Source organism: Aquarana catesbeiana, linkage group LG08, assembly GCF_042186555.1.
Source record: "Aquarana catesbeiana isolate 2022-GZ linkage group LG08, ASM4218655v1, whole genome shotgun sequence".
Lineage (NCBI taxonomy): Eukaryota > Metazoa > Chordata > Amphibia > Anura > Ranidae > Aquarana > Aquarana catesbeiana.
In genome coordinates, this window is record NC_133331.1 from 229,774,345 (window position 1) to 229,796,228 (window position 21,884).

General features: G+C 43.3%; 1 protein-coding gene across 1 annotated transcript in view; it reads right to left on the reverse strand.

Moving 5' to 3' along the window:
• ECHS1 (enoyl-CoA hydratase, short chain 1) overlaps positions 1 to 17,667 on the reverse strand; it is a 29,593-nt gene extending 11,926 nt beyond the window's left edge. The window contains exons 1-3 of the mRNA XM_073596930.1: positions 17,490 to 17,667; positions 12,758 to 12,955; positions 6,607 to 6,734 (exon numbers count right to left, since the gene is read on the reverse strand). Of these exons, the coding sequence (XP_073453031.1) occupies positions 6,607 to 6,734; positions 12,758 to 12,955; positions 17,490 to 17,658 (495 nt within the window). The 5' untranslated portion in view covers positions 17,659 to 17,667. The remainder of the gene's footprint in view (positions 1 to 6,606; positions 6,735 to 12,757; positions 12,956 to 17,489) is intronic.
• Between the last annotated feature and the right edge of the window lie 4,217 nt (positions 17,668 to 21,884).

Sequence of the window (21,884 nt, forward strand, 5' to 3'; positions counted from 1 at the left end):
ATCGCTGCTGATGTCAATAGAGTGTTAATGACAACCCCAGACCGGTTTGCATATGGCAGTGCAATTCAGACAGGAATTGGATTGCATGGATGCGAACACCCCCTGCAACCTGATTCTGGTGCGGACTAAAAAAAAAAAAAAAATCCAAATGCGATGCAAATTCAACTACACAGATTGTATGGCTAAAGTCGCATCACACAGACATCGCATGTGATTTGCACAGCAGTGCTGTGGGAATCACATATGCTGTCTGACATTGTGCTGGTGTGAACCCGCCCTTAAACTTGCAGTTGGAGGGTGGCAAAAATGTATGTTGGAGCTATGCTTTTGCTAACTGCTATAGGCAGCAGATGGGGGCGTTTACATGCCGGGATTGTAATGCTTTGCTTCTCACCCATGGCAAAGTTTATCCAACATGTAGTGACACATTTAGGCAAATGGGGAAGTGCCGCAAAACCTCACAACTGCGTGCAATGCAGGAAGATGCAGTGCATTTGTTGGCAAAAATGGTGTTAAAACAGGCAGTGAGGAGGTTTCCATCGCTTCCTCACAGCCTGTCAGTAGCCTCAGAAGCGCGATCCACACAGAGATCGGGGTTCAGAGGAAAGGGAGAGAGTTAGACTAATGTCAAAATCTACCCTGTAACAGGCTTCCTTATAAAAATGCGTGCATAAACTAAGCATGTATATATAAAAGATTTAAGAGTTAGCAAAAAAAATTAAAAAAAAAGCTTCCACTGACCCTGCCATAATTTTTCAGACTTAAAGAGGTTGTATTGCCCGCTTGGTCATTTTTACCTACAGGTAAGCATATAATAAGGCTTACCTGTAGGTTAAATTAACATCTCCTAAACCTGTGCTGTTTAGGAGATATTCAGCCTTCATGCAGCTGCTGACGTCAGCTTGCCGGAACGGAGGACTTCCACACACACATGTGGGGGAGTGAGGTCATTATGGCTCCGCCCACTCACAGCGCCGGAGCCCGTGAACCCGGGAAAAACGCTAAGGGAACATCAGCCCCCTCGGTGGTGACCGGGCGAGCTGCAGGAGCTTCGTTCTAAGGTATTTCATAATGTGCTAGTATGCGTTGCATACTAGCACATTATGCTATGGTCTTGCAGGGTTTTTTTGGGGGGGGGTTTCAGCGGTTTACTATTGCTTTAAAGATAATTGGTTTCTGGCAATTTTTGGCTTGTCAATAAATATTACACTTTTTAAGAGCAATCACCGGAGTGTGGATCATCTTTTCCTCACTTCCCTACTCAGCCAGCGACTGTGGATCGAGCACCCGGGATCTCTGCTTTCTATGTGATGTATGGGTTAGTAGCACTGACTTTTTTGTTTATAGTCTAGATTTTTATTACTGCCTTTAAAATATATAGAAAAAAATAAATAAACAGGCAAGCTAAAGGTTGCTGTATTTGACACGTTTTTGCTGCTCTTTATGCTGCCATATCAATTAACCCTATGTATCATAGTTACATAGTTACATATAGTTACATAGTAGGTGAGGTTGAAAAAAGACACAAGTTCATCAAGTCCAACCTATGTGTGTGATTATGTGTCAACAGCCTTCATATATGAGATTTACAGTAATTATCTTTCATCTTAATAAAAGTAATATAAAAAGGGCATAGTTAAAAGGCTTTGTTAGAAATAAAAAAAAAAAATCAATAGCAAGCATGGAACCGAGTTGACAGCCTAAAATGTTTCACCATTACCTTTTTATTATATGATGACTCAATACAGTTACTTAAAGCTTTTTCAGACGCAGGAAATGTTCACATCCCAGTGATTATTATTTAAAAACCCTGTAATTCTAACAATACATGTGAACTCACACTGATTAAACTTCACAGGCTGACTTAAAACACCCATGGCAAGGACCATGCAATCAGACATCTATTCAATTGCTAAAAATATCTTCTATACTAGTTACTTACACACCAATTATACAAATGGACCTAGAACCACCAGTGACAGTGCTTAGTATAGGCTGAATCGCCTACCATTAAAATACTGTTGACTCACATGCTGGCTCTACAAAAAAATGGAATGACATGTTCTCAAAGAATTAAAATATAACTAAAAGGAAACACTTTTTTTTTTAAAGATTTTTATAGAGGAGAGATGGATTAGAACAACTATTAGAGATTGTTCGCCAATAAGGCGCTGTGGGAGGGGCGTGGCATGAACAGACACGCTGACTGAGCGTGCTGCCCAGTGATCCCAGGAAGATAGGCTGTGGTGTACAGCAGGCTCCAGACAATTTTGAAAAAAAAAAAAAAAATTGTTATATATATATATATATATATATATATATATATATATATATATATATATATATATATATATATATATATATATATATATATTATATATTATATATATATATAAACATTTTTTTTTCCCCTCAGCTTGAGCCGAAATATATTCTATTTTTTTTATAACCAAAAAATTTCGCAATAAGCGATTGATTTGCGCAAAAGTTATAGCATCTACAAAATAGGGGATAGTTTTATGGCATTTTTTTTTTTTTTATTAGTCATGGCTGCGATCTGCAATTTTTAATCGGAACTGCGACATTATGGCGGACACATCGGACAATTTTGACACATTTTTGGGACCACTGGCATTTATACAGCGATCCCGGTTCTCTGTGTGTCCCGGTTCTCTGTGTGTCAGCAGCGATCGTGGGAGCCCGTCGGTGATCGTGACCGCCGGGCACTCGCATCAGCTGCAGGGCGAGCAGCAGCGCGCGCCCCTAGTGGCCACAGGGCGAAGCGACGTAACATAACAGGGCTTTGTTTGTTTAGAAGATGGGACACCTCTGGCATGAACTGTGTCACATGAAGGCAGAGAGAGTTTTTTTGTAAGAAACGCACTTCGTGGCAGGGTCGACTCCTCGTATGCCTCGTTTTCCATATAATCAATGGTTTCATGCACCTTCACCCATTCCTCGGGCTAGACGAGTTACAATAGCTATACACAAACTATGTCCACTAGTACCCACAGAAATACGAGTAGATCCTGAGGGCCGCTCTTTTTGTTAAAGGAAAGATCCAGGACCAGTGTTATACCCTAGCTACTATATATGCCCCCAATAACCATACCGTTACATTTCTATCTAAAACTTTGGATATCCTGGGGAAGTTTTGGGAAGGTCTATTGGTTATGGGAGGGGATTTTAACATTAGCTTGGACGCTAGTCTAGACATCTCTTTAGGGAAAAGCTTTGTGTCTCACAAGGCGTTAAGATATGTTAAACACCGCCTTCACTCTCTGCATTTCAGTTATTACTCCAAAATACACAATGTATATTCGAGGATCGATATGTTGTTGATCAAACAATATTATTTGAATTATGTAAATTCATCAACTATTGAGTCAATAGACCATGCTCCAATAAGTTTAACGATATGTCCGGCATCGATTGGGCACCTGGAAAGAACATGGCGATTGAATGAATCTATTTTGGATGATAAACAGAATGTGGAATCCCTGTCCCGCACATTAGCATTATATTTTGAGACCAATATATCAGAGGAGGTGTTTGACCAAGTGGTATGGGAAGCCCACAAGGCGGTCATTAGAGGGGAATTAATTTCAATGGGTTCGCGTATTAAAAAAGAGAGACAGAAGGAAATGGTTGTGCTCTTAGAAGAAATACATAAACTTGAAATTAACCACTTCCCGCCCGCCCACGTCATATGACATCCTGGGCTTTGGGCGGGTATATCTGAATGATGCCTGTAGTTACAGACATCATTCAGATATTGCCGGTTTCAGCCGGCAAATCTCTACACCATAGGAACGATCATAGCGGCCGTTCCGCCGCTTGATCGTTCCTATGGGAGGCGAGAGGGGACGTCCCCCCCTCCCGCCACCCTCCGGTGCTTGCTCCGACTCACCGTTACGATCGGTGAGGCGGAGAGTGGATCCGCCGGCGCTGGATGTAGATCATAGAAATTTCCAGCGGACCAGATGGTCGCCGGAGTCTCTATGATCATCGGAGGCCGGGCGCGATGTTATGACGTCACGCCCGGCCTGTCCATTCAAAAAAACGGCGCCGCTTCGGCTGGGAAGCGGTGATCGTTTTATTTTTTATTTTTATTTCAGGCTTCCCAGCCTAGTGGTGAGATATGGGGTCTTATTGACCCCATATCTCACTATTAAGAGGACCTGTCATGTTATATTCCTATTACAAGGGATGTTTACATTCCTTGTAATAGGAATAAAAGTGATCAAAAATGTTTATTTTTCAAAAAAGTGTCAAAATAAAAAAAACAAAATATAATTATCAATAAAAAAAAAAATTTAAAAAAATTTCTCTCGCACGCAGAAGCGAATGCATACGTAAGTCCCGCCCACACATGAAAATAGTGTTCAAACCATACATGTGAGATATCGCCGCGAATGTTGGAGCGAGAGCAATCATTTTGTCACTAGACCTCCTCTGTAACTCAAAACATGTAACCAGTAAAAAAATTTCAAGTGTCGTCTATGGGGATTTTTAAGTACCGAACATTGGCGCCATTCTACGAGCGTGTGCAATTTTGAAGCGTGACATGTTAGGTATTTATTTACTCGGCGTAACTTCATCTTTCACAATATGCAAAAACATTGGGCTAACTTTACTGGTTTGTTTTTTTTTTAAAACACAAAACTGTTTTTTTCCCAAAAAAAAAAAACGCGTTCGAAAAATTCCTGCGCAAATACCGTGTGAGGTAAAAAGTTGCAACAACCGCCATTGTATTCTCTAGGGTCTTTGCTAAAAAAACATATATAATGTTTGGGGTTCTATGTAATTTTCTAGCAAAAAAATTATGATTTTTACATGTAGGAGAGAAATGTCAGAATTGGCCTGGTAAGGAAGTGGTTAAACAAGACTCATATAAAACCTGGGGACACGCAGAGATTGGAGAAACTGCGGGCCAGCTTCTCGATCGAAAAGTTCAAAATAAACAAACAGATACTTTGCCCACCGATTCTATGAACAGGGGAATAAGGGTGGGAGACTATTGGCTAGACAACTAAAGAAACAGGATTCACACCATGTTCACACTATAAAGACAGGCGATAAGCAGATAGTGGACTCCCAATCAATAGCAGCTGAGTTTCATCGCTTTTATGGGTCTTCATATAACAGACTCAGTTCCTGTGGGGCGGAGGAGGGTGGAGGTTTGGATAGAATTCAGGAATATCTTGAGGCCTCAGGGCTACTGGCCATTCCATCTGTGGCCTTGGAGGAAATGGAAAAAGCAATCTCCATTGAAGAACTGGGTGGAGCGATTGCGGCTTTACCATTAGGTAAAAGCCCGCGACCTGATGGTTTCACAAATATGTATTATAAAAAGTTTTCCTCAATCCTGTTGGTTCCTCTTTGCAGATACCTTAATTCTATCTCGGTCTCTAACCCATTGCCTCCAGAGGCACTGTTGGCTTATGTGACGGTTCTCCCGAAGGTAGGGAAAGACCCTCAGTGCTGTGCCAGCTACAGAAACATTTCCCTCCTTAACTCTAACACTAAGCTCCTGGCTAAAATTCTGGCCCTAAGGTTACAAGAACATATAGTTTAATTGATTCACCCAGATAAAACAGGGTTTATGAAGGGCCGAGAGGCTAGAGATAATATTATTCTGAAAAAGCAATCGATAGGGTGGGGTGGGAGTTTATGGTTGGAGTTTTGAGGGAGATGGGTCTGAGAGAGCGGATGATGGGATGGGTAACGGCACTGTATGCAGATCCTAGAGCAAGGGTTAAAGTTAATGGTAGACGATCAGATTATTTTGAGATACGGAATGGGACTAGGCAGGGATGCCCAATGTCCCCATTGTTATTTGCTATAGCGCTGGTGTCCTTTCTTTCTGCGCACGATTAGGGGAAGTAGTGTACTTTTAATAATGTTTTTCACAAATTGAGTTTTGGTTATGAGTAGGCAAGTGGGTGAGCTTTCTTCTTTTTTTTTTTTTTTCTTTCTCTCTTTTGAAGAGGACATGATCAAGGATCCGGTGTGTTTTCTCGGGGGGGGGGGGGGGGGGGGGGGGGGGGGTTTAGTGTGCTCTATGTTAATAAAAAGATCTATGCAGATATATTGGGCAATGTGTAGTTCTATCTTGTATGTTGGAATTTGTCTTAATAAAGAAAAAGTGATTATAAAAAAAAAAACAACAACAACTATTAGGTTTTTATTGCGGTCTGTGTCCCCATTAGGGAGATGCACCCTCTCTATTTGCCCATTTCACCATTATCATTGAAAATGTAAGTAGAAGAAAATCCCAAATTTTGGTTTATCCCCAGAAAAGTATCTTTTAGGGCCAGTTCACACGAGATGTAGTTCCATGCAATTTTTTCTGCACTAAAAATGCATGCATAGCATCCCCCAATGGTGCACAGATGGCAAAAAACCTGACAGGAGTTATAACCCTCCCTTACCTTATCCAAAATGAAGAAAAACTTTGACTCCAAAGACTCTATAGTGCTTAGCTCTTGTTTCAAGGCCTCAAATCAAAATCCATTCTTACATTTGTGCTGAGGTTAGGTATGGATACCTGGGTTTTTAAGAGCACCGAGTTTGTAGTAATAAACAGTGTCAGTTATAACTTACTGCATAACCATTAACTGCTGCAATGACTGGCTTCTTTGCAGTGGACACACGATTCCAGTGTGACAGGAAGCCACCACCATAACATTCTTGGAAGGTCCAATTTTGCATCTCTTTAATGTCTGCACCAGCTGCCGGAATGAACAAACAATAAGCCAATGTTAAAGAACTGTGCTCAAACTACAAAATCACAACTTGAGGTCGGCTGCCCATACCAGTAAGACTGGGCCTTCTGTTTTTCCAAGCTCACCCTGAAACGTTTTGTAAATACCTGTTGCTCCTGCCAGTAGAACTACTGGATAGGTACTTCCTTGGATAGGGTAACAACTTTTCATTCTGCAGAAAAATCACTGCAGCGTTGTCATCCATTCTGCTGTTGCTGCTTAAATATTGGTGCCGTTGAATGCCCTATAAGTGAATAACCACTCTATTGCTCTGTAAATATCTAGTGATACGTGCAACTACAGGTGTGATGAGCTAACACATTTGGTGGCATACATTTAATACCTTTAAACCTCTATTACGGTATACTGTATACTCTCTAGGTACAGGAGCACACTCAGGCTACTTCAATTGCTAATAGTTTAAAAAGTGTTGGTAACCCATAGACACACAACTCAATAGAAGTATAGTAATGTGTTGTATTATCACTAAGGGCTCATTGTGATGGGCACTGAAACCCATCCTCCCCTCCCCGCTTAGCTGCACATTGGAGCTGTACGCAGGCAGCATATAAAAGTGGATGCAGATAAAGCAGCTGCAAGGACACAGTCGCATGTCAAAATTTGATGAAGTTTAATCAGCATGCAACACATCAGTTGGGGATGTCTGCTGACACCATCACACTGGGCGGGGCCATCAGGACCGCTGGGATTACAGCGTTAGTAGAGTATGACTAACTGGGACATTACATATTCATACTGACAGCCGATTGATTTCTTTACAATTGTGAGTGTTTTTATCATACATTTTAAGTGGTGAGCACTGTGGAGTCTTTTTATTTCTCTACATGAGAGCTACTGTACCCAGTGAAGGTTACTGTCAGGCTGGGGTGGCATATGATTACCTTAGGGTACTGTATTGACTTCCTGTGATATAGGGGTCCATCCAGAAAGGTGAGAGCACATTCAACAGCACGTGGGGTTTGCTATGGAAAATGGAGGTGTACAACTGGAAGAGTTGTTTGATAATTTGCACAAGAGAGACTGACTTCATATTACACTAAGCACTGAATGAGTGACACTCACTGTGAAAGTATTATTGGAGTTGCACACAACAAATATTGGTTTTAGGCACTTGCATATGCATTATTATTTCTGCATTCGACTACACAAAGACTGAATTGTTTTATGTATATCTTTTTTATCTTGCATTACACAGGGTGGATTTGTCACATTTGCACATACTGTGGGTATTCAAATTAATTTTATTGGTGTACTGCAAAGAGTGGGATTTTACACATGCTATATTTGGTTTGTTTCCCATTTTCTGAGTTGGTTGCATCTGTCTGAGGGGACCGTGCTCCGATATAGGTGTATGGTTTTGCTAGTTATTGTGTGAATCACACAATAGTGATAGCATCTCTCAATCATAATTATCCGTAAAAAAGGGAGGAGTGTTGACAGCAGCGCAGGAGCATTTTGTTGTTAATTTTTGTGGGAAGAAGCGGATGCACAGATCCCAACGCAGACACCGTTCATGGTGGATGAAAACGCAGTACAAAGAGGCTCAATAGAGAGAACAGGTCTCAGCACCCGTCTGAATGAGCCCTTAAAGCATTTTGTATATGTCACCTAATTATGACGTCTCTAAATACCCTTTTTCCTTCTTTTTATAGTTGGTCACATGATCTGTATGGAGTAAACCTATGTGAAATTTTTCAGAGCTAATTTCTCAGAGCTAAATTCACGTTTGGGGGAAAAATTATTTTTATATATTTAAATGTAGGTGTAAATTTCCACATATGTCCGCATGATGGAGTTACATCAAAAGATCTTATGTGAGGATTAGGGATGAGCCGAACACCCACCCCAGTTCGTTTCGCACCAGAACTTGCGAACAGACCAAAACTTTGCACGAACGTTAGAACCCCATTGAAGTCTATGGGACGCGAACATTCGAAATCAAAAGTGCTCATTTTAAAGGCAAATTTGCATGGTATTGTCCTAAAAAAGGTTTGGGGACCTGGGTCCTGCCCCAGGGGACATGTATCAATGCAAAACAAAGTTTTAAAAATGGCTGTTTTTTCAGGAGCAGTGATTTTAATAATGCTTAAAGTCAAACAATAAAAGTGTAATATTCCTTTAAATTTCGTACCTGGTGGGTGTCTATAGTATGCCTGTAAAGGGGTGTATGTTTCCCGTGTTTAGAACAGTCTGACAGCAAAATGACATTTCAAAGGAAAAAAAAAAAAGTCATTTAAAAACTACTTGCGGCTATTAATGAATTGCCGGTCCGACAATACACATAAAAGTTCATTAATAAAAACGGCATGGGAATTCCCCACAGGGGAACCCCTAACCAAAATTTAAAAAATAAACTGGCGTGGGGGTCCCCCTAAATTCCATACCAGGCCCTTCAGGTCTGGTATGGATATTAAGGGGAACCCCGTGCCAAAATTTTTAAAAAAAATGACGTGGGGTCCCCCCAAAAATCCATACCAGACGCTTATCCGAGCACGCAACCTGGCAGGTCGCAGGAAAAGAGGGGGGGACGAGAGAGCGCCCCCCCCCTCCTGAACCGTACCAGGCCACATGCCCTCAACATTGGGAGGGTGCTTTGGGGTAGCCCACCAAAGCACCTTGTCCCCATGTTGATGAGGACAAGGGCCTCATCCCCACAACCATTGGTCGGTGGTTGTGGGGGTCTGCAGGCGGGAGGGCTTATCGGAATCTGGAAGCCCCCTTTAACAAGGGGACCCCCATATCCTGCCCCCCCCCGTGTGAAATGGCAAGGGCTTACCATTTCACAAAAAAACTGTCAAAAATGTTAAAAATGACAAGAGACAGTTTTTGACAATTCCTTTATTTAAAGTCTTCTTTTTTCCATCTTCTATCTTCCTTCATCATCTTCTTCCTCCGATCCTCTGATTCTTTCTCCGGTGTTCTCGTCCGGCATCTCCCTCCGCGGCATCTTCTTCTCTTCATCTTACCTTCATCTACTTTTCGGGCCGCTCTGCATCCATGATTGGATGGAAGGCTCCCACTGTGTGATGCTTCTGTCTTCATCCTCTTGTCTTCATCCTCTTGTCTGGCCGGTCCGCATCCATGATTGCATGGAGGGAGGCTCCCGCTGTGTGACGCTTCTCCTCTTCTGACGGTTCTTAAATAAGAGGAGGCGGAGCCACCCAGTGACCCCGCCCCCCTGTGACGCACAGGGACTTGACGGGGACTTCCCTGTGGCATTCCCCGTAACGTCAGAGAGGAGTGGGGTCACCGGGTGGCCCTGCCCTCCGCTATTTAAGAACCGTCAGAAGAGGAGAAGAGTCATACAGTGGGAGCCTCCCTCCATGCCAGCATGGATGCGGAGCGGCCCGAAGAGAAAAAGATGAAGAGAAAAAGATGAAGAGAGAAGCGTCACACAGCAGGAGACTTCCATCCAATCATGGATGCGGAGCGGCCCGAAAAGAAGATGAAGAGAAGAAGATGCTGCAGAGGGAGATGCCGGACGAGAACACCGGAGAAAGAAGCAGAGGATCGGAGGAAGAAGAAGATGGAGGAAGAAACCGAAGGAAGATAGAAAAAAGAAGACTTTAAATAAAGGAATTGTCAAAAACTGTCTCTTGTCATTTTTAACATTTTTGACAGTTTTTTTTGTGAAATGGTAGGTACCCCCTTACCATTTCACACAGGAGGGGGGCCGGGATCTGGGGGTCCGCTTGTTAAAGGGGGCTTCCAGATTCCGATAAGCCCCCCGCCCGCAGACCCCCACAACCACAGGCCAAGGGTTGTGGGGATGAGGCCCTTGTCATCATCAACATGGGGACAAGGTGCTTTGGTGGGCTACCCCAAAGTACACTCCCAATGTTGAGGGCATGTGGCCTGGTACGGTTCAGGAGGGGGGGGGGGCGCTCTCTCGCCCCCCCTCTTTTCCTGCAGCCTGCCAGGTTGCGTGCTCGGATAAGGGTTTGAGGGGGACCCCTATGTCATTTTTTTTTTTAATTTTGGCGCGGGGTTCCCCTTAATATCCATACCAGACCTGAAGGGCCTGATATGGAATTTAGGGGGACCCCCACACCAGTTTTTTTTTTTTTTAATTTTGGTTTGGGGTTTCCCTGTGGGATAAAAAGTTCAGTTTTTATCAATGAACTTTTATGTGTATTGTCGGACCAGCAATTCATTAATAGCCGCGAATAGTTTTAAATGACTTTTTTCCTTTGAAATGTCATTTTGCTGGCAGACTGTTCTAAACACGGGAAACATGCGCCCCTTTACAGGCATACTATAGACACCCCCCCAGGTACGAAATTTAAAGGAATATTACACTTTTATTGTTTGACTTTAAGCATTATTAAAATCACTGCTCCCGAAAAAACTTCCGTTTTTAAAACTTTTTTTTGCATTGATACATGTCCCCTGGGGCAGGACCCAGGTCCCCAAACACTTTATGACAATACCATGCATATAAGCCTTTAAAATTAGCACTTTTGATTTCTCCCTTAGACTTTTAAAGGGTGTTCCGCGGCTTTCGAATTTGCAGCGAACACCCCAAATTGTTCGCTGTTCGGCGAACTGGCGAACAGCCGATGTTTGAGTCGAACATGAGTTCGACTCCAACTCAAAGCTCATCCCTAGTGAGGAGATCTATATTTTTAGGTAAACAAGTAGTTTCACCATAAGGCTTCATCAGGCAGAATAACACTACTTGGCAATACTGCACTTGTGAAAAAACAAATAATTACAAATAATGAATATCAATAAACAAACATTGTCATTGTTTCTGTGTGCTCCCTCTCCATGTTAACCCCCCGGTGCCCATCCAGGCCGGCTATCATCTTTCCCGCAAGTAGGGTCCCCCAGCACACAAATCTGGACCAGGAAAGGCCAAAACTGAGCCACAGGAAGAGGACCAGAGGAAAAGGTTGCGGACAATCTAGAATGTATCCAAAAAAAAGTTAAATAAAATAATCAAATAAAAAAAAAAAAAAATTCATGCCCTTTTTTATTGATTTTATTTTTTGATACATTATATATTATATTGTTAGCAACCTTTCTTCCTGTGGCTAACTTTTTGCCTTTCCCGTTCTGGATTTGTGTACTGGTGGACCCTACAAGCAGGATTGGTGATGCGGATTATAGCCTACCAGGGAAGGCGTGGTGGGTTGACACAGTGAGGGCACACACACAACATTACGTTTATTGGTATTCATTACTTCTAATTAAGTGTATTCTTCATGTGCTGTATTTCCAAGTAGTGTTATTCTTCCTGATGAAGCCTTATGGTGAAGCATGTTGAAGATGAAGATACTCACACATAATATCCTTTGAGATAGCTCCATTATGCTGACATAAGTGGAATATATGTGTGATTTTTAAACCCCTTTATATCAATCTTCTATTTTATGTATGAATTGTTTTTGTGTTTTTTTTTTTCTGGCACCTTAAAAGTCCCACCATGGCATTTTTACATTTGTCGCTATTTAGGGATGTGGTGCCTTGTTGATTCTCCCACAATCCATTGCACTTTTATACGTTATTTTCAAAACACATAGTGAGGAGAATTTTTCCTATCACACAGACATCAAGTATAATGTTCTCATTCCATTAAAGCCGATATAACAAAATCTGGATACAGATGGAACCACTTGCAGTCCGCCTAACTGTATATTTACGTCATTACTTTGAGGTTAAATACCAGGCTTATGGCAGCAGCAAGCTGCCATAAGCCTGGTATCTTTTTTTTCGTTAGGCGGCCGGCTTTCCAAAAAAAAGTTGTCCCAGCAGCGGATTCACTTTATAGGCGACGGGAGAGGTGCCACTTTCCGTGCTTACCCGAGCTGTCGGTAAGCCCCAAAACTGATCCGATGAGGCCGATGGCTAGGCAGGAGTTGAATGACGGCAAGATAGCCCCCACTCGGCTGATACTTTCTGCATGTTGCCAATATATTGTATGACAATTTAAAAGTTCAAAAGTTGCTGTTATAAGCAATACTAACCAGCAAAGGCTTTCTCACTCCCTGTAATAACAATTGCTCCAATCTGAGGGTCCCCTTCAAAGGAGTCCAGAGCCTGGTTGACTTCGGTCATCAGTTCCTCACACAAAGCATTCAGAGCTTTGGGGCGATTCAGCTGTATAAAACCCACATTTTCATTCTTCCCTTTGCGCTCCACTAAAATATGCTGATAAGATGGGCCTGCCATAAGAAAGAAAGAAGTGATCACCAATTAAGTAGTACAGTTATGCTTACTAAGCCAATAGAGACATAGTATTTAATTGCTACACAACTCCAGCCCTTAAAAGCAGAGTTCCGCCTGGGAAAAAAAAATTAAAAGTCAGCAGCTATAAATACTGCAGCTGCTAACTTTTAATAGGACAATTGCCTGTCCAGGGAGCCCGTGATGTCAGCACCTGAAGCTGACCCGCCCCTCGGCTCCGGACATTGCGTAGTTAGCCGCATCGGTTGCAGCAATCATTCCTCAGAAGTGGGAGCAAATACCTGGATTTGACAGCGGAAGTTCCATTTCTGGATGGAACTCCGCTTTAAAAAAAAAAAAAAAAAAGGGAGTTCCTTAAAGAGGTTGCAAACCTCTGAACCCCCCCCCACCAAAACAAAAAAAACTGCAAGACAAAAAGGCATAATAAGCTAGTATTAGAGCTGCACGATTTTGGCTAAAATCAGAATCACAATTTTTTTGCTTAGAATAAAGATCACGATTCTTGGTGTAACATCATCTTTCACATTATTATACAAAAAAAACTGGGCTAACCTTATTGTTTCGTATATTTATTTTTTTTTATTGCGTTTGAAAGACCGCTGCGCAAATACGGTGTGACATAAAATATTGCAACAACCACCATTTTATTCTCTAGGGTTTCTGCAAAAAAATAAATAAATAAATAAAAATCATGTTTGGGTGTTCCAAGTAATTTTCTAGCAGAAAATAATGATTTTTACTTGTAAGCAACAAATGTCAGAAAAAGTTTGGTCTTTAAATGGTTAAACCTCCCTCATTTACACGCCTGAGTTCTTTCCTTTGATGAAAGAACGAAAAGATACTTTGTTTCTACTTATTAGAGTGTTGTGATAAAACTTGGCAGGCTGCTTGGATTTTTTTTTTTTTTTTTTTGCAGCTGAGAACTCTCTGCACTTGTTAAAAAAATGTGAAGATTAGGAAGGGAAAAATAGATTGCGATTTAGATTCTTAACGATTAATCATGCAGCTCTAGCTAGTATGCATCGCATACTAGCTCATTATGAAATACTTACCTTAAAACAAAGCTGTTGCAGTGGTCCCCGCACACCGCTGTCACGGCCAACATCTTTCCTGTGCTTGGCCGGAGCTGCCTTTCACGGCACGGGATTGGAAGGAACGGCACCCGTGGGCCGTTCCTTCGGAGCACATGAGCCAGTGATGTCACTGGCTGCATGCACTGGAAATATCTCCTAAAATGTACAGGTTTAGGAGATTTTTTTGAATACCTATAGGTAAGCCTTATTATAGGCTTAGCTATAGGTAAAAGTTTGCAGAGGAAGTTTACTTCCTCTTTAAAGTGATTGTAAAGTCTCGTTTAAAAAAAAAAGAAATAACAAACATGTTATACTTACTTCTATGCAGTTGGTTTTGCACAGAGCAGCCTGGATCCTCCTCTTCTCAGGTCCCTCTTCTGTGATCCTGGCCCCTCCCACCTGTTCAGTGCCCCCACAGCAAGCAGCTTGCTATTGGAACACCCGAGCCAAGTCACAGCTCCCTGTGTCCATTCAGACACGGAGCCCCGACCTGGCCTTGCCCCTCTCTCCCCTGATTGGCTAAATGAATTTGAGAGCCGCGGGAGCCAATGGCGCTGCTCTTGTGTCTCAGCCAATCAGGAGGAGAGTCCCGGATGGCTAAGATGCTTGTGGACATCGCTGGAGAGAGATGGGGCTCAGTTAAGTATTAGGGGGTACAGGGGAGGCTGCTACACACAGGTTTTTTATCTTAATGCATAGAACGCATTAACCACTTAAAGCGGAGTGCCAACCAAAAATGGATCTTCTGCTTATCTGGTTCCTCCGGTGTCACATTTCCCACCTTTCAGGGGGGCAGATACCTGTGTAATCCAGATATTTGCTCCCACTTCCAGCGAAAGATCGCCGCAGAACCCGTGGTGATCTACGCCATGTCCGGGTCGGATTCGGGTGAGGACATCGTGGGCGCCCTGGACAGGTGAGTGTCCTTATTTTAAAAGTCAACAGCTGCAGTGTTTGTAGCTGCTGACTTTTCATTTATTTTTTCAGCAGCTGAAAAAATAATTGAAAAAAATAAAAATAAAAATTGAGGCCTCGTTCACACACATGACAATTTGATCTGTACTACGTGCAGGGTTGTGTTTACAAACATGGGGTGCACAGGTGTTCCGTGCATCCCAGTGCTGGCAGTCCCATAAATGTCTATTCAGAGACAGCCGCTGCTCCCAATGCAACATCCCTGCAGGTGCAGGGCTCCAATCACACCTTGGGGGAGTCCAGAAACACCTGTAGAAAGTGACGGCAGAAAAAGACTGAGTAGTCCATCGAGTCTGCCCTTTTTTTGTGGGGGGTTTGTGGTTTTGGTTTCTTTCTTTAACTTTGTTGTCCGACTATAGATCTATGTTTATCTCAGGCATGTTTAAAGTGATACTATAGTCTCGGTTTTTTAAAGAGAAAAATATAAAAAATGTCATACTTACCTGTTCTATGCAGTGGATTTGCACAGAGCAGTCCAGATCCTCCTCTTCTTGGGTCCCTCGTCGGAGCTCCTGGCCCCTCCCTCCTGTTGAGTGCCCCCACAGCAAGCAGCTTGTTATGGGGGCACCCGAGCTGAGCTACAGCTCCGTGTGTCCATTCAGACATGGAGCCGCAGCCCTGGCCTCGCCCCCTTTCTCTCCTCAATGGCTGACTGACCTTGACAGCAGTGGGAGCCAATCACACCGCCCTACTGTCTCAGCCAATGAGGAGGGGAGTCCCAGGCAGCCAAGTCACTCCTAAAACATTGCTGAATCTAGATGGGGCTCAGGTAGGCCCCCCCACCCAATACTAACCTGAGCCCCATCTAGGTCCAGGGATGTCCACGAGTCCCTCGGCCATTCAGGACTCTCCTTCCTGATCGAGACTGAAACACAGCAGCAGTGTCATTGGCTTCTGCTGCTGTGAAAGTCAGTTAGCCAATCAGGAGAGAGCGCGAGAGAGGGCATGGCCGACCCACAGCTCTGTGTCTAAATGGACACACAGCTGCTGCTTGGCTGCCCCCATAGCAAGCTGCTTGTTGTGGGGGCACTCGACAGGAGGGATGCCAGGAGCACCGAAGAGGAACCCGAGAAGAGGAGGATCAGGGCTGCTCTGTGCAAAGAAATAAAAAGAGAAAAGGGCGCACCAGCCATGTGCATTATCTTTTGTAAAACATTTATTGAGTAAAATGATAAAGGAAATTACTCACAAGCAGTAGTAAATCATGTGCCGTAAACCTTGGACATCAACTAACAGCGAGAGGTTAAAATGATGAACGAAGCCTTCCAAAGGTCTTTTAGAGGAATATATAGCACTGCTTGCTAACGCGTTTCGAAGGGCTCGTCCCTTCTTCATCAGAGCTCAGCAGTGATAGTAGTCACTGCTGAGCTCTGATGAAGAAGGGACGAGCCCTTCGAAACGCGTTAGCAAGCAGTGCTATATATTCCTCTAAAAGACCTTTGGAAGGCTTCGTTCATCATTTTAACCTCTCGCTGTTAGTTGATGTCCAAGGTTTACGGCACATGATTTACTACTGCTTGTGAGTAATTTCCTTTATCATTTTACTCAATAAATGTTTTACAAAAGATAATGCACATGGCTGGTGCGCCCTTTTCTCTTTTTATTTCTTTGTTTGCTAGGATTCCCCATCCTTGAGGGCAGCAAGGCCTGTGTCTCCCTTTCATCCATTTGGTCGACCACTTGTGCGCGAAGTCATTTTCTGTTTTTGTATCGGCTGCTCTGTGCAAATCCACTGCATAGATGAGGTAAGTACAACGCTTTGGGTCCCCAGTGACACGGCGACTGCGCGCGAGGGTGGTGGCAGCGACTGCGCGTCCCCTGGTGGGCAGAGGAAGGCGAGGGCGTCATGATGCCCTTCCAGAACAAGAGACGCGCCGCCTGGTCGTCATATGACAGCCTGGCGGGCGGCAAACGGTTAAAGCCATTTACTGTTGACTGTCTTACTACCTCTGCTGGTAATTTATTCCAAGCATCAACTACCCTTTCAGTAAAATAATACTTTCTATGATTAGTTTTGAACTTCTCTCCAGTTAGTTTGAGGTCATGCACCCCCTGTTCTGGTAAACATATGGTCATGGCGCACAGATCAAATCAAGAATCCCATTGAAATCGAGTCAGGAGGAAACTTATGGCTATACGATTGCTTGTAAATTCAATCACACATCGATCAGATAAAAAAAAAAAAAAAACACACGTGTGTGTGTGTGTGTGTGTGTGTGTGTGTGTGTGTGTGTGTGTGTGTGTGTGTGTGTTCCTTTATTCAGCTGTGCTGTCATATACCTCTATACCGCTACCTACACACCACATAGACATACCGTACAAGGGGCTTCTTATGGACGCACTGCTGTCTAATCACGTGATGTTCCATGTAGGGCACACACTATACTATATCCTACCTACTGTCACAGCTACAAGTCCGCATACAAACACAGAACAGATCTCTCTCCCACCCCCCGCAATATACCAGAGCTGTAGCCTCGAGAAAGCCCATGACGGATCGGAAATACAGATGACAGCCGAGTGATCCCCCTGCACAGCGTAGCCATGTTGTCCTCGTCACGCATGCGCACAGCGAGCGCCCTTGTAATTCCCGGGACTCGCTCCTCCAAGCAAGGACGGAGCCAATAGCGCATGCGCGGACTGTACTGAGCTTTGTAGCTGTAGCTAGCTGGCTTTTACTGTAGTAGTCACATTAGAATTGCTGTTTTTATATTTGTGGGGTTAGACAATGAGAGAGAAAGCTTGTAAAAAATAAATAAATAAAAAAGCTCCAAATACAGAAACTTGTGGGATAATGTGAGGTGATATTAATGAACCACTTCAGCCCCCGGAAGGATTTACCCCCTTAATGACCAGGTCATTTGTTTGCCATACTGCACTACGTTAAGTTAACTGACCATTGCGCGGTCGTGCAACGCTGCACCCAAATAAAATTGATGTCTTTTTTTCCCACAAATAGAGCTTTCTTTTGGTGGTATTTGATCACCTCTGCATTTTTTTATTTTTTGCATTATAAACAGAAAAAAGACCAACAATTTAAAAAAAAATATATTTTTTACTTTTTGCTATAATATATATCCAATAAAAAAAAAATAAAAAAACAAATGTATTGATGCGTTTAGGCCAATATGTATTCATATATTTTTTGGAAAAAACAAAATTGCAATAAGCGTATATTGATTGGTTTGCGCAAAAGTTATAGCGTCTACAAAATAGGGGATAGATTTATGGCATTTTTTTTTTTTACTAGTAATGGCGGTGATCAGTGATTTTTAGCGGGATTGCGGTGGACAGATTGGACACTTGACACTTTTTTGGGACCAGTGACATTATTACAGTGATCAAAGCTAAAAATATGCACCGATTACTGTATAAATGGCACTGGCAAGGAAAGGGTTAAGTGTGTCCTAAGGAGGTGCTTTCTAATTGTAGGGGGAGTGGACTGACTGGGAGTACAGAGAGATCGCTGTTCCTGATCACTAGGAACAGACGATCTCTCTGTACTCCCCTGTCAGAATGGGGATCTGCTTTGTTTACGTTAACAGATCCCCGTTCTGCCTTTCTGAGGAGCAATTGGGGGTTGCTGGCGGACATCGCGGCTGCCAGACCCAAGCATCGGCTCCCCGCCGTGCAGCAGGCGCGTGCGCCCGCAGTGTCTCGTTTTGCGCAATGGGGCCACCCTGCCGCAGTATAGATGAGGTGGGCGGTCCTTAAGTGGTTAATGGACATTTGTTGCTAAGGCCCCTTTCACACTTGTGCAGACATCCCAAGTCTCCGCTGTCTTCTGTCCATTCATCTTCAGTGGTGAGAAAGGAAGGGTTGTGTGTGTGATTCCGCGCAAAGGAAATCTATAAGACAGATAAAGACTTTAAGAAAGTACTGCTGCCCCTACAAAAATACTACCACCTGGGTGGAGTACAGATGAATTAATTAGGGAGGGTGTAGGTGTGGTGCTGTTCTCCTTAGCCCCGGTTCACACAGGGGCGGCACGACTTGCAGGTCACCTCACCGAAGCGACCTGCACACAACTGCCATGGCGACTTGCAAAATGACTTCTGTATAGAAGTCTATGCAAGTCGCCCCAAGTCGCCCCCAAAGTAGTACAGGAACCTTTTTCTAAGTGACTTGCGTCGCTCCTATTAGAACGGTTCCATTGTACAGAACGGGAGGCGACTTGTCAGGCGGCTAGGTCGCCTGACAAGTCGCCCCTGTGTGAACCGGCACTTAGAGAAACTTATGTGTATATAATATTAAAGTGCCTGAAGTGCTAAAAAATTCTCAATGAACCAATCAATGTGTGTAGCAGCTTTAGCCTGTAATTAAAGTGATTTGTGCTAATGTGTTACACCCTCTGCAGAGTGCAACACTACCAGGGTTTGGATGCCTTGCCTTCAGAGTTAATAGTGATGAGTGCTGCTGAAACGTATAATGATTAGCCTGTAATTAAAGTGATTTGTGCTAGCGTGTTACACCCTCTGCAGAGTACAACACTACAAGGGTTTGGATGTCTTCAGGGTTAATATAGTGATGAGTGCTGATGGAACGTATAATAATTATAACCTCTGAATGTTCCTACTCCTGCTACCTGCTCTGTTGGTGTTGAATGTGAGGGGGTTGGACCTCCTGTTAGTTTATATAACAAATGCTAGTAGTATTGTTATTATCAGCATGCCATATAGATACAATAAACCATTAACAACAAAAAAATTAGATAGAATCCAAAAAATATATATAATCCAAAAAAAAAAAAAAAATCAATATGAGCCCTTGCACACTGGGGCGGTTTGCAGGCGCTATTGCGCTAATAATAGCGCCTGCAAACCGCCCCGAAAGTGCCGCTACTTTCATTCCAGTGTGCAAGCCCCGAGGGCTTGCACACTGGAGCGATGCGCTGGCAGGACGGTAAAAAAAGTCCTGCCAGCAGCATCTTCGGAGCGGTGAAGGAGCGGTGTGTATACCGCTCCTTTACCGCTCCTGCCCATTGAAATCAATGGGACGGCGCGGCTATACCGCCGGCAAAGCGCCTCTGCAGAGGCGCTTTGCGGTGATATTTAACCCTTTCTCGGCCGCTAGCGGGGGGTAAAACCGCCCCCCTAGCGGCCGCATACCGATGGTAAAACGCCGCTAATAATAGCGGCGTTTTACCGCCGACGCCGCCCCCCGCCCCAGTGTGCAAGGGCTCTATGTCTCACATAAAGTGCAATAATAAATAAAAGCAAACAAAGTGACTTGTGCTCTATAAAGTGTCCAGTGCTTTGCAAAGATGCTTTTTCTTATCTTCTTAATTGAGTGATAATAATGTTGGTGATCTTAGCTGTGTTCTTATTATGAATGCACTCACCAATAGCCTTACCCCCTCAGGGGTACTGCGCAGTCACAGTATACCCCACTGTGTAGCAATCTTGGGATGCTCGATCTGTATTTTGCTTTAGCACGGATAAGATCACCAACACTATTATCACTCATTTAGGATGATAAGAAAAAGCGTCTTGCTGGACACTTTTTAACCACTTGCCGACCAGTTACCGCAATTGTACTGCGGCAGAATGGCACGGGTGGGCGAAACGTTATGTAACGTCACTTTGCCCTGTGGCCACTAGGGGCACGCGTGCCCCCTGCTCGCCCACATAGCCGATGCGAGTGCCCGGCGGCCGCGATCACTGCCGGGCTCCCGCGATCGCTCGGGGCACACGGAGAACCGGCATCTGTGTGTAAACACACAATTTCCGGTTCTCTGAGGGGAGAAGAGAGAGATCGTCTGTTCATACAGAGTTATGAACAGCGATCTCTCTCTTCCCCTACACAGTCCCCTCCCCCCTAAAATTAGAACACATACTGGGGAACACAATTAACCCCTTGATCGCCCCCTAGCGTTAACCTCTTCCCTGTGCCAGTGACATTTTTACAGTAATCAATGCATTTTTATAGCACCGATAGCTGTAAAAATGCCAATGGTCCCAAAAATGTGTCAAAATTGTCCGACGTGTCTGCCATAATGCCACAGTCCTGAAAAAATAAAAATAAAAAAATAAAAAATAAATAAATTAAAAAAAAAAAAAAATCGCAGATCGCCGCCATTACTAGTAAAAAAAAGAATAATAATAATAGAAATGCCATAGAACTATCCCCTATTTTGTAGACGCTATAACTTTTGCGCAAACCAATCAATATATGCTTATTGCGATTTTTTTTTTTTTTTTTACCAAAAATATGTAGAAGAATACATAGCGGCCTAAACTGAGGAAAACAATAGTTTTTTTATACAGTATATATATTTTTCGGGGATATTTATTATAGCAAAAAGTAAAAAATATTGCTTTTTTTTCAAAATTGTCGCTCTTTTTTTGTTTATGGCGCAAAAAATAAAAGCCGTAGAGGTGATCAAATACCACCAAAAGAAAGCACGACCGTGTCAGTTAAAGCGACGCAGTGCCAAATCGCAAAAAGTGCTTTGGTCAGGAAAGGGGGTAAAATCTTCTGGGGCTGAAGCGGTTAAAGAGCACAAGTCACTTTGTTTGCTTTTATTTATTATTGCACTTTATGTGAGAAATATTGTATATTGGTTTTTTTTTTGGAAATATATATATATATAATTTTTTTTAATTTGTAATTTTAAATGGCTTATTGTCCCTATATGACATGTTGATAATAACAATACTACTAGCATTTGTTATAACCCCCTTTCAGGGATTATACCGGGATGATGCCCGCAGCTGCAGGCATCCCGGTACTGTTTTGTAGAGCGGGCGATCGGCTTTCCAGGGATAACAACCGATGCGGCTAAAAGCCGCTCGGCTGTTATCCCGGAGGTGTGGGAGGGGACATCCTCCGCGTCCCATCCCACCAGGAGTCCCGCTCA